At 35.6% G+C, this 14,216-nt stretch overlaps 1 protein-coding gene across 1 annotated transcript in view; it reads right to left on the minus strand.

The window, feature by feature from the left end:
- The window catches only part of SYT1 (synaptotagmin 1), a gene marked incomplete at its 3' end in the record, with an annotated part of 225,879 nt that overhangs the window by 90,664 nt on the left and 120,999 nt on the right, over window positions 1–14,216 (minus strand). The window contains exons 3-6 of the mRNA XM_082742418.1: window positions 13,930–14,114; window positions 7,826–7,948; window positions 3,900–4,067; window positions 253–420 (exon numbers count right to left, since the gene is read on the minus strand). Coding sequence (XP_082598544.1) covers window positions 253–420; window positions 3,900–4,067; window positions 7,826–7,948; window positions 13,930–14,114 — 644 coding nt within the window. The remainder of the gene's footprint in view (window positions 1–252; window positions 421–3,899; window positions 4,068–7,825; window positions 7,949–13,929; window positions 14,115–14,216) is intronic.

The raw sequence follows: 14,216 nt of genomic DNA on the forward strand, positions 1-14,216 counted from the left end.
GTGTGTGTGTGTCCAGGGAATTATCTATAGACACAGCACGCAAATCTTTCTCTTTTCTTTCAAATAAGACCCAGAAGACCTGTGTGCTTTTTAATAAGGTTATGCAATCAATCCCTTAACCCTATTTTGCCAGCTGTCAGCAGCTGGAGGCCCACATCATCGTGTGCAGAGAGATTCTTTCAATAGATTATTATGTGGGGAGCAACTGGCGAGTACAGCTTGTTGTATTAGAAATGCTAATGTCTTCCTTACCTCTTCCTTCTCGGCACTCTGCAGATCACGCCATTCCTCAGTTACGTGACCGAAATCCACTGTGTTCATGGGGACTTTAAATTCCCCAATGATGTCATGCTTAGAGAAACGGTCAAAGTCATACACGGCCATCACCAGGGTCTTGCCACCCAATTCTGAGTAGGGCACCTAAATAAAAAGAGAGGAGGATAAAAATCCGGTCACAAAAATGCTGAAAATGTGTGACTTGTTCAAAGTGTTTAATTTTAATACTCTAGCTAGATAAACAAAAGTGGGATAATTGTACTTTTTAAAAAATTAATTTGTTTGAATAACTACTTGCAGCTAAATTGGGAGACAGTGGGGGCTCAACCATAGTCATCACTTTATCCTAAAGTTCTAGAAGCTATTGTATTATTGATAATGAGCCTTACTATTAGTCATGCTATAATCACCTTAAGGTTTAATAGTGTTGGCATACAGTAGGCACTTAAATATTCATCTTTTGAATGATTAGAATGATCAGGTGGGAATTTGTTTGATAGAAGAATAATCCAAGCTAATTGCACTTGACTGTGTAAGTTTTACTTGTAGAACATTTTGTTATTGTTATCAGTTATCTTGTCAGGGTATACTTATTTGAGGTAGAATACTTGTTTCAAAAAATCTGTTAACTCTTTCAAGCCATTTGGATGGCACAATTGAATGGAGCAGCAGATCTTTTCATAAATCTGCTAGAAGTCAGAAAGGATTGAAATGAAATTCACAAGTTGCCTTACCTACTCCCTAAAATAATTTACTGATTGACAGGAACTGACTAGGAAGTGGATGTTTTGAATATCAGAGATGCATTATAATATAGATCTTGAAGTTCATTCTTAGGTATGACACTTTTTAGGATGAGTTGTGGCAAAAGGCCAAGAACTGATGAATTCTCCAGCTGCTCAGATGAATCTGGGACAGATGCTATGGGTTGGGATTTTATTAGTGACATTTTTAATATTCAGGGAGAGTAGTGCCATCTAAGTAAGCTACACTTCAGTAACTGAGTAGAAATGCCTAATTAAGAAATTGTTTAGACTTGTATTGAAGTTTTGATCAATTTTTATTTATCAGTGTAAACGATTGTCTTTGCTCCATCAAACATTTCTCCATAAATTCTGTATGTTTAAGAGAAGGGGAAGGAAGCATATTTGACTGTATATGTTTAAGAGTTTACAGTTTTTCAGGAGTTTTTTTGTCACTTGTCATCTATTTGGAATCTGATTAAAATACTTTGATTGAAAAAGAGGAACAATACATTTTTCATTTTGGGAGAAAAAAATAAACCCTTCCCAACAGCTGAATTTCAAAGGAAGAGATGAATTTAAGAATAGAGATAACCTCCAGAAATTTCATCTTATTTCCAAATTCACTCTGGATTTAAAAAAAAAAAAAATTACTTTTTTTTTTTTTTTTTTTGGTGATTCTTTTGAAATAACATTAGTTGAAAAAACCTGGACTTGGGGTTAGGCAGGCCAGGGCCTGGGTTTTCCCACTTTCTAGCTGAAGGGCCTGGGGCAAGTGAACCAACTTCACACTTCTCATTTACCAAGTAGTGATAATAATAGGGCCCACTTCATAAGGCTGTTTGAGGCTGAGTGAAGGAATACATGTAAGGCATTTAGCACAAAGCTGACATAGTAGGCCTTCTGTATTTGTTACCTGAATGATAAGTAGTTCCTTTAGCTGGGAGTTTGGAGGAAAAGAAGCTGCATTTAGGTTGGGGATGTCAAGTTCATGTCAAGCGGATTAGAACTCAGTTTTTTTTTTTTTTTTAAAGATTTTATTCATTTATTTGACAGACGGAGATCACAAGTGGGCAGAGAGGCAGGCAGAAAGGGAGAGGGGGGGAAGCAGGCTCCCTGCTGAGCAGAGAGCTTGATGCAGGGCTTGATCCCAGAACCCTGGGATCATGACCTGAACCGAAGGCAGAGGCTTTAACCCACTGAGCCACCCAGGTACCACTTGTACTCAGTTTTAAAGCCTATCATCTTAAAACTGTTGTGCTTCTATTTGAACAACCTGTCCATTGGTATTTCAGGATGCATAATCTATAACATCTCCTGGCAAATTTAACCATTCTTGGAACAGCATCATGGTTCTTCAGTGTATCAAAATATATTACACTTTGGATCGATTTATGGTTTGATTAACATTCCTAAAATAAAATGGAACCTGAAAAAATTTTATAGACAATTTAAAAATTTTAATAATTAAACATGCCTCATCAAATTTTAGGAACACATTTTTAAAATTAACATACGGGTAACTCAAAACAAAGATCCCCCAATATTTCAAATAATTTAAGAATCTGCTTCCTAAATCGTTGTTAGAAACTCCTGACCTAAATTAAGATTAAAATGTAGTCAAATAGTATGACTGTGATTACCATTTGTAGTATTTTGTTTTATTTTCATTTTGTTTTGTGGTGGATTGGCCATAGTGATCAGTTCTTCATAAGCTGAGTAGTTTCAGAATGTTTTCATTGAGACTCTAAACAAACTCTCTGGGCATAGGAAAGTGTAGTTTTTAAAGAGATTACTGACAAGACATTGGAGACTTTTTTTGTCTTAAAACCTCAAATTTCAGAGTGAAGAGAAAGACACTGCTCTTTTGCGAAATTGGAAACAGGGCTTGAGAAAATGACTCGTGCCCTCGGATTCATCCATTTATTTCCTACGCAGTATTTGCCAACATGAGGCACATGCTGTCGCGAAGGCTGGCTGATAGATGAGGGGTTCTGAATCCGCCTGCTGGCATATTCACAGATCTTTCATTTTTCATAAATGTATTATTTTAAGTAATGCATTTAAAATTTTTTTCCCACATATTAAAGAGAGCTATGAAAGTGTTGTTTTTGTGCATGACTTCGAGGCAAGAGCTATGGGACTGTGTATATGCAGAGATGCCCAAGGCTCACCGGAGCCCGTTTCCCTGTCCAGTCATTACCATTTGGCCAGAATCTCCTTAGGTTATTGTTTGTCAACTGAGGTGTCTCAACAAGATGAAGGCCATTAGGGAAGAGAGGACCGTTGAGGGGGAAAAAGGCTAGAAATGCTGAAAAACAAGGGATTCCTATTCTTTTTATTGATAGTTAAGAATGGTTTCGGTATGCTCAGATTGGCTGTGTATACACAGAATTTCACAACGAGAGTAAAGCCAATTGCTCCCATTTAAACAGTGGAACACAGTTTACTCGGTTCTGTGATAGTGATTTATTTTCAGAAACTTCGAGACTTAGAGAAAGAATGATTTCACTCTTGCTTGGGCTCTGTTTTAGAGAGGGGGACATGTGCAAGTCTATTGGCTTACCTAGTCGACCTCCCTTTTGAGACGTGAATGACAGCCTCTTTATCTCCCAGGCTATATTCTGTTCTGAAATGGCTGAGCCAAATCCTACTCTGACCACATCTAAATGCAATATAGAATCCTCACCGGACTGAAGTTAAGAATTTTAAATATTCTGAATAGACTCATCTGTGAGCCTCTGAACAAGGGGCTATGTGCAAATCTATGTATGTGTCAGGATGAGATTGGTCTTGAAAACCACAGTGAAGTCATTGTAGGTACAAAAAAAAAAAAAAAAAAAAAAAAAAAAAAAAAAAACAAAGGAAAGAAAGAAATACCTTGAAAGTAAATTGCTCATTGAAGACAGGATTAAGGGTCTTTCGGTGGACTTTTGTCTCAAATTTCTTCTTTTTATCAGGCAGCAGAAACACTTTGACATAGGGATCAGATGTGCCCCCCATGTCTAAGGCAGGCAGCTCAGCAGCTTGGATAATCCCTACCAGCAGCTGTAATGAGAGACAGAATAGAGCAAACACAAGCATTGGTGGACATTTTGGACAAGATTGACTTGTTTGCGATGCTGCGTATTATGATCTCTTGCTTTCTCTTCCTCTTTGCTTTTAATAAACTATTTCTCTTATCAATCTAAACACAGAAGGCAAATGAAACAAGCCATATAGACTTCAGAAACCAATTATGACAGATACAGGCTCTGGGAAGCCTGGTTTTAAGCACAAAAGAGGCTTTTAAAAGGTTGCTGATTACAGTTAAATATGGAATTTATATTTGCAAAAGGGCTGCAATCAAATAACTTTCCAGTTGCTAAAAGCCCTCGTGCATTATTTTCCTTTCCAGGGCATGATTTGTAAGTGGAAATAAATTGTTAAACAATAACAAGTCTGTGATTATAAAGTAGGAAATTTTTATTCTGCGCTCAAAGCTTCAGACCAGGAAAATAGGAATTTCTTAGAAATTGGGTAGCATTTTGAGATAAAAATAAGATGAGCAAGTTTCTCTCACATTTGACCTTTATTTGTATGCTGCCTATTTCTTATTTTAACTTACAGTAAAATTATTATTTATTCTGAAATTAAATCTAGGACATGGAGTCAAAGAAGTATAATTTCAGCTTCACATAAATGAATGTAAAATTACAGATACGGTTTGTAATGCTAAGAGACTATGTTTCTGATTTTTTTTTTTTTTTCAAATACTGAGATTTTTCCATGTCTGTTTTCTCAGTGATCCATTCCTGTTTTAGGACTGTGAGTGTAGGCTGGCATTGTTACTGTTTTGGGGAAGAAAATAAAATGTGGGAGCGGACTCTTCCAGATGCTCTGTCATCAGATGTTTTGTATCAACAGACTAGTTTAGATTCACATGGGAAACAAAAGTAGACTCTTAGTCAAGGTTATACAAGATATATACGTGTCAGTAAATGCGGTTACATTACAGCTTTTCACATCAAGCTGAAACATTTGAGTCTGTGCCTTTTTAGCCAGATAGAGTAGAAATGCTATTACTTCCTTAAAAAAAAAAAAAAGTCACATTCATTTTCTATAAAACTGACCCATCGCGTTTGTAAAAAGAGCACTTTGGCTAGTTCAGTTTTTAACCAGGACCCAATGCTCTGAATGACTGATTTTTCCATTTTAATGCTCAGTTTATTAGTGTCAGTTAAGAACACTGGATTGCAGGTATACAAAACACAGATGTACAAGAATAGCTAAAATAGACATCAGATTATTAAGACAGGATTAGTAAAGCAAACAGTTTGTTGATTTGCCAAGTTGGTATTTGGAATTTGCCTTTAGGTAGCAATATGAATAAGCAAGATTCCATTTTCCCCTTCTCACTTTTTGAAATGAATGTGCTTTTGGGCAGAGAATGCACTAGTACTATGACCTAAACTCCTTAAACCTAGATAACTTATATTTTAAAGATTTTTGGATATTTTGTTGATAAGGTGTGTCATTGCTTCTAACCCCCTTCCCCCTCTTCTGCTAGAGCTTTCCCTATGCCATGACAGCTTCTCATTTAGAGCACTTTAGGGCTGACATTCAGTTTCTGTAAGCAAACATGTATATTTGATTACAGCTTAATGTATAAAATTCCTCAGGCTTTATCTTTTCATGACTCAGAAGAATCAGTTCATAAATTAGATTAGCCGAGAACACTTGGAAAGATCGATGCATAGGAACTAAAAAAATATTTCATCAGCTAGATCTTCTAGATCTTCAGAATGAAATACCTTCTTAAAAATTTGGTGTTTGCTAGAAGGGGAACAGCAAAAGCACTTAGTATATTTGAGTAAAAAAAAAATCCGTGCAATTTTCTTAAAGATGCTTTATAAAATGATACTTAAAGTACTCCAGCTAACTTAGAAGTTTCAAAATTATGACTAACCAGGATAATATAACACTAGATTTCTACTGGATAATATGAAAGTAGAATAAAATAATAAAAAAAAATACTGGATACGTATATAAAGTCATACGTTTCTGGAAAAAAATGTTACATGTTAATGTTAACACTCATCTTCATTAGACTATGTAACTATTAGAAAGTTTTGTTCTTGACCAACTCCTGATTGCCAAATTTTGGTAGCTGGGATAGAAGTGATCTCAAATGCCCTATTTAATTAACCATAAATGGTATATTTATAAATGTGTATAAATCTGTACCTATAAACTTGTATCTGTAACCAAAATGCAGCTTTCTAGAATGTATTATAAAATAACTAGCCAGGGCTGAAATGAAGCTGATCAAATAATTTTTTTTTAGTATGATAGAGCTTATTAGTACATTCTTCATGAGGAAACTTCTGGAAATTCAAAAAGTGAAGACATTATTTAAATTGTTGATTTCTAAATAACACCCAGAATTCTTGCAACTACATAGAACTCTCACAGTGTTACTGACTTTGGACTTTCGTTGTCAGAGCTGAGTATTGGTGTTTTATGTATTGTTCATTTCTCATCAACATCATCATTTCAATATCAATGAAATAATTAACACAAGCTGTATTAGAAGTAAATGTATTAACATGTGTCACTTTTTCCTCATCCAAAAAGGTGAAATAAAATAGTTAAATTCACTTTGTCAGACAAGGACATTGTCCTAAAGATTCTTAAGAGCCCCATCTCTTATTCAGCTGATTCCACTAATTCTTTTTTTTTTTTTTAATTTATTTAAAGATTTTATCTACTGGAGAGAGCACACACGAGCATACACGAGTGTACGTGCAAGCCCGTGTCATGAATAATGTGGGTGGGGGAAGGGCCCAAGAGGCAGAAGAGAGAGAATCCTCTCTCTTGGAGCACTGAAACAGACTCCCGCCTTGGAGCACTGAACCCAATGTTGGCAGATCCCAGGACTCTGAGAGCATGATCTGAGCCAAAATGGAGAGTCAGACACTCAAACGAATGAGCTACTCAGGTGCCCCTCCACTAATTCTTACCTAGCTTTTTCATTTGACAAATCAGAAGGTAAAGGGACATGGTCAATTTCATGTGTCCTAGAAGGTGTTTTTTTTTTTTTAAATTATGATTATAATTTTTTTTAATGTAGAGATTTTAAACATTTTCCTTTGAGCTACCTCTATAATGCAGTTAATAAAAGGTAGTAATATTATCATCCATCTAGGTGGCACATCTAAGCTTTTTGAGAAATTGAAAGCAGGAGTGTTTTGTTACTGCCTTGAGTTCCTTAACAGTTTTTGGGCAGCAGTCACAGGCACTAGAAATCAAGTTGCTGGTCTCTCTCCTCCCCTGGGTGCTAGGAATTTTACCTAGTATCATGATAAGGCATTCCTGCCTTTGAAATTCATGGGAGGCAGCCAGTTTTTCATCTTTGATTCCTTATCAAACAGGTTTTGTTTTAAAGCTTTGGTTGATTGGTGGTTCACCTCTGCAAGATCGAATTCCATGAATTCCAAGGGAGATTGCCATAGCTCAGGCTGAGGGGCTGGTGGGAGCTGTCAGAATAGGACTGCTCCTTGCAAGTTCATTTGTATTCTGCCTGCCTGCTGTAAGTGCCATAAGTAGATGTAATCGGTTGAATACCGTGAATTCTAATTATCAGAAGTTAAATTAGCAAGTAGGGGACTGCCTGCACTCCGAAATGATTTCATCAATAGCTTTGATAATTGCATTTTTCCCCTCTGAGCAAATGGAATGTTTTAAGAAGTATCTTGCTTCAATTTCTACTTGGTAATTTCAGAAAACGTCATGGAATTAGAAATCATTTCCCACCCCCTTCAGACCTGGTTATTCTGGAAATCATAATCCAGTGAATATTGAAGTTTTCCCAGTTTCTCCTCTTCTTTGGGTTCTTCTTTTTCTTCCCCATCAGTCAATCCAGTTTCGGCATCATCGTCCTTTAGAGCCTAGGAGCAGGGGAATGAATTATATGTGAATTCAGGTGAATTCGTTGAAACCCGTATCAACCTGGGCCTGTGGTTATACTTCCAAGCTGTTAGAAGCAAGCACTAAGATGCTGGAAATCCATTTGTCTGACACACATTCACATTTGCTGCTTATACATTTTTAAAATTCCACTTGTGCACGGAATTTTCTTCCCCCCGTCAGCAAGCAATATGGAAGCGATGGAAAAGCCCCTCAGAATGTGGCAAGCGAAAAATGTCAAGTTGGTGCAGAGAAAATGTCGACTTGGTTTCATGTTTGGCTTTGGTAAAACTGCTTCTTTCAGAGGTATGATAAACATGCTATTAACCAGGCCAGATTTCACATTCATGTAGTTTAAAGAGATCTAAGCTCAGCATCGTGTAAAACATCATCGTTACATGCAGTGGAGAACTTAGATGAAATGCGTGGCCTGTTCTTGCTTTGTTTCCTATGAGAAAGATAGCTGAGTAAGTGATTCTCAAAGAATTTTAACTTCCTGTGTTTTACATAGACATTTAGAATGGTTATGGAAAAAGTGGAAAAAACATGCCACCAGCAAATGCATGTTCAGAGGAAAATCTACCCCACTTCCAGTTGAAGTTTACCATTTTATTTTTATAACAGCTCCATAGAAAGCTAGGCTGAATTAAATTGATTTATGGGTCTATTTGAGATCAAAAAAATAAAAGCAGTTACGTTTGCAATTTTGTCAAACTGTAATCAGCGTTAAGATTTATTTTGTATCAATGAACAAAAATCTTGGTTCTGAACTCTCAACTCAGTTTGGGCCAACTGAATATTCTTTATGATCTAAAACTTAAGTGTAATATGAAATGAAATACTAGAAAGCTCATTATTTCATAAAACATATTCAATGCTCCTCTTTTTTGAAAATGAAAATAGATAATGTATTTCCCCACGAAGTACAAGAACTTTGCTGAAAAAAAAATTAAAGGCTATAAAGATTATAAATATTAGGTAAGGTTTGTTTCTAGGGATATATACTCTTATTGCTTCAGAGAATTAGGAAAAATAATTTTTAAAACTATCTGTAGTTATTCAAAATTAAAAATGATAAAATTACATTTCCCTGACTGCTAGTAAGGTGGAAAAATTTGAAAATCTTTATAATAACCGATTGTATTTATTTGTCTGGGAACTGCTGGTATATATCCTTTGTTAAGTTTTCTATTACTGTGTTTGGGTCTTATTGATTTCTAGAGACTCTTTATATTTTAGTGGTCTCAACTTAATGTTATATATTACAAATCTTCTTCCCTGGTTTTTGGTTATGGCATTTTTTGTTGCTTTTTTGCGCATGCATGTGCACGTGTGTGTGTGTGTGTGTGTGTGTGTGTGTGTGTATGTGTGTGTGTGAGAGAGAGACTATAGAATCCCACAGAAGTCAAGAAAAGGCAGTGTGGTAGACTGCTTTATATCTGTGATAAAAGAATTTTAACTCTTGTCAGAAAGTTAAATCTGGAAATCAGTCAAATGCTGAAGTATAGCCAGATTTCAGAGAGGCAAGAGTTGTCAGATTATAGTGCCATCACCCAGCCTCTTCCCATATTCCAGATTATGTGATCTTTCTTGTTTGGTTAGAGAAAGCTCTACTGTTCACTCGTTCATTTACACATAGACTCTTTCTGGTGCTTCAAAATGGTACTGAAATGGACAGGATTTCCCAGTTAGGCTCTACTCCACTAACTCTTGTTTGATCCCCCCAAAAAACTGAGACTTGGTGGCATTATATCAACAGAACTCATCTGGGTGGGAAGAGCATATAAACAGAGTTGAGCTATAGTTGGAGGTGCCTCCCTTTCTGTGCTTCTTGAAAATATTCAGGAGCCTACAATGAGTTCGGAAAATCAAAAATTACCATCATTACATCTGTGTAGGAAAATTTATACTGAAATGTTTTCCTGAAGAGTAAAATGCTGGTTTCCTGATAACCAAAGGCACGAAACAATTTAATTACTTAAAAATGTTATCTTTTAACTTGCGTGGGGGGGATAGGTCATTACAGGGAACATGCTAGTAAAGTGACCAGAAAAGACGACTGAGTTTAATTAGAGGAGCTGAGGCAGTGAAATCACCTTGCCCTTTCAAAACCTTAGCTGTCTGTTAGTCTTTAACACTCCCATGGATGTGCTTAGAAAATTACAGCCTTGGTAAATTGCCTCCCTGTAAGATTTTAAGTTTTTAAAAATAATAGCAAGCTATTTAGTACGTAATTCTGTCTGAAAACTCTATATGTTACTCTATCATAATTACAAAAAAATTTATGGATTAAAACGCTTTTTCAAAAGTCTCTTTCAGAACTGACAATTTACGTATCATGTTTCAGCCCAGTGCAATTTGAAATAGCTGAGATATTAAATCTCCTTCTTCCTAAGTGGTTTTTGCCCTAATAAAAGGTGCAGGACCATCTCTGCAATTATTCTGTATGAAAGAGGGCTAAATTTTTGATAATTTCTCAGTGCCACTGTTCATCACCGAAGTGATTAAGTCTATTCTTGTCCTGAAGGCTGAGCTTAAGCATGATGTCTTCTGTGCCATCACATTAAATTCAGACCTATTAAATCAGTAGCTATTATAACATCTCAAGAGCAGTACCCCTCTACCTAGCCCCATACCCCTCAACAAAAAACAGAGGAAAAAGCTTGTAAGCCCAGCAGTTTTGACGGTTTGCTAAACTGTGGGAGTGAAAGCTATGTGCTGGGAACATCAGATCTTGTTTTAAATTTCAAAGATGTAGTATCCATACTTCTGGCTTCCTTCAAAATTCAAAAGGTGCATAATTTATAACCATCTGAGGGGGAAGTTCTAAGTGAAATTGTTCAGATTTGGATTGGATAAGGCACACTTACTAAAGGTAGAACAGGGGCTGAATTTTCTTTCTAAAAACTTGAGCTTTCTAATACTGTTCTATTTAATTAGTAATGTTTAAAATGAGAACTCTTTATCTTTAAAAAAAAAATCAATTTAGTTCAGCCTCTTGATGTGTGTCAGAATGGTACACCCTGAGCTGTGGAGCCCCAGCTGCCAGGCCACTAAATGTATCCGAGCGTTGACGAGGGATTCTAAAGAGCAGAGGAAACCTACCGCAAGGGGCAGTCCAGAACAGTCATGAGACATAACACAGATAAGGAGGACATAGAAGGAAGAAATGAAAATTAAAATATCCACACATATTAGTAAAAACCATGGAGAAATGACCTTTCCAGACCTAGGACTTTGCAAATTGATACCGTCCCTCTGCATTTTCAGCGTTCTCAAGCTTTCAGGAATTAAAAACGAAAACAAAAACCTTTTTATATAAATCTTACCTTGTATGAATACACTGTTACTAGTTAGTTTGTTGTCATTATGGAATTTTAAAACTCTTTATTATAAAATTTTAATATAGAGACATTTCAATTCAATAAAATTTTAATATAGAGACATTTCAACCTATGTTTCAACCAATGATCATTGGAATTTGAATTTCTGTCCATTCTTACATAGGTTGAAATGGTGAAAACCTACTGGCCAGAGCCTATGTACCTTAAGAAATCATGTCTAAAATGCCTCTCACATCTGTTTTTTTTTTAATTGAAAAAACTTTTTTGTTGTGTTTTTAAATGAGAGGCATAGACTGTGTTTGTTTTCCTCATGCTCATATCAACACACTGTTTAAAATATTCTGAAAATGTAATTCTTTAGGAATTACAAACCAAAACTTATGCTGTTTTAAAGTTGGATGATTGAATGGTCCCCATGGGATGTACATCTTAAAATTGTACAAGCTATTTTGTTTCTTCATCCTTCCTCTTTGTGAAACAATAGAACCCATCTTTAGCTACTACTACATGCCTTAAAAGTAGTATAAGCTACTATGTAACTGTTTACCGATGAGGCCTATTTTTGCTTGTCCAAATTATATTTTATTTTTTATACTTAATTGTTCATAAACTAAGATCTATAAAATTTTACATAGACAAGTAATCTTAAAATGATGAGATCTTTGTGAGTGGTTGAGATCCTAAATACTTTGTTATAATAGATCACTCACTATAAACTATCACTGAGCTCCTACTAGTATTTCCTTATTTGACTCATTTTTTTCTTCTTCTCACGTTCAAAGGAATAGATGATCACTGAAAAATTAACCATCATCAGTTCTCTGTATGTAGTATTTTGAGATCTTGGTCATTTATCCAGGTTATTACAGGGGTAATAAATACCACTACTATACTATAAATCACAATCTTACATCATACAGAACAAATTCCACAAAGAAGAAAACAAATATGCTAGAAAAAAAAATGCTGTAGTTATAATTTAACATTATTTAGTGCTTTTAATTGTTAATTCTTGGATATGGGAAAATCACATTCGCATTGTATTATGGGTACAAAAATGATAAGGCCATATTTTCAAATGGTTGCATAGATATATCTGAAATTCACATGCAGATTATTCAGTCACTGTCCATCTAGCACATTGTTTCTACACCTAATCTCCCAATAAACTGTTGAAAGAAATCTGTCAAGTTCTGCTTGTTATTGAAAATGTTGAAATAAAGCAAGACATGTTTTCTACTACTAATTGTAGTTTTTAATAACAAATTAACTGAAGAGAAAAAGCCTTATTAGTTGTCTGTGATGGAATGTGGGCAGACACACTTCTGTGGCTGGGTTTAGAGACTCAGAAGAATGTAAACCTTGTTGTTCTGAGCCCAGGACAAGTCTCTGAGCATTAGTATAGGCACTGCCTACATCCTATGTCTCTGAAACCAAATGAAAGTTGAGTGAGGACAGAAGAGCCTTTGTAAAACCATTGTCATTAGACACTACAGTATCTTAGAGAAAAAGTGTTTAAATATCAATCCAGGGAGTGGGGTCAGTGCCCTGAATAGGTAGTTAACTAGGAAACTACGCAAATGTGCTAAAAATGCCCTCCTTGACTAAACTGTTCTTATAGAGATTAACGTATTTAAGAGTTCAAGTAATAGTACTTAATACTATTAGAAGAATTTACAGAAAATGTTAATATGTATTGCTATTTGAAAATAAATAAAACTTGAATTACTTGAAAGGAAACAAATAGAAACAAATTGAAAGTGTTCTTTCTTTGAAAAAGCTCTACATTTACATTATTAAAATGAACTCAGTGTTCTTTAAAGAACATTTAATTTAACATTTTCCACTATGAAAATGATTCAAAAAATAATGAAGAGGCATTTAATAATAACTATTAATAGTAAACGTTATTCTGAACCAAATCATCCAGTTAATTTAATTAAAGTAAACAATGATGTAAAGAACAACCAAATAGCTTCCTGAGGCTCTGGAACATAACCCAGCTGGATGGGTTCCATAACCTGTGTTGTGGTTTCACTGTCCCTATCAAAACAAGAATTTCATCTTGAAATTATGCACTGTTCTTGAGGACTAACTCATAATTCTCTCTCTTCTAACTCACTGTTTAAGTCACTCTTCCTGAGCGCTCATTGTGGAGGAGGCTAGATCTATAGGAATGGTAATTTTCATCTACTGTGACAAAGGGCCACAAGTATGGGTGATAGTAGTAATGTGAGAAAGGTTCCATGCCCCAAAGGGAAAACTTTCAGATACTCTCCATTTTGTTTCTCTGACTCTAAATGCAGTTCAGAGTGGCTGAGCAGATGTAATCCAAATACTCAGGCATCACCCAGTCTTCTGGGCCCGTCAAGATGGCCCTGCTAGTCATCGATGCCCTTTTCTGGGTCAGATGCTTAGGAGTCTGGAAAACCCTACCAAATGTTTTCATCGCACTTTGGGATGTTGACTAATGACGGACAGGATCGCAAAGCGTGTTTGACAACAGTGACATCTGTCCAGAAGTTGTTTACTTCAATACTTATCTGGTATAAAATAATAAGCCATTGATTAATATTTAATAAAATCATCAAAGAAGTAATATGGAATGAAGACATTACCTGATCTTTCATGGTCTTCCCTAAGTCTTTCACATCTTTCATGTTAATGGCATTCTTCCCTCCCTTCTCTTTGCCCTTCTTCTTGTTTTTCTTTTTGAACAAACATTTCTTACAGATACAAAAGCAGCAGGTCAAGACTAAAAGGACAGCAACTATGGCTATGGCAATTAAGGCCCACGGTGGCACTGAAAGAGAAAAAGATAGAAGGTATCAGTAACAAACGTTGTATGTACAAAGTCTTTTAACCTAAAGGCTACAAAGGTATCCACTGGTTAATTCATATTTAT

The sequence above is a fragment of the Mustela nivalis genome, assembly GCF_964662115.1.
Source record: "Mustela nivalis genome assembly, chromosome: 7".
Classification (NCBI taxonomy): Eukaryota; Metazoa; Chordata; class Mammalia; order Carnivora; family Mustelidae; genus Mustela; species Mustela nivalis.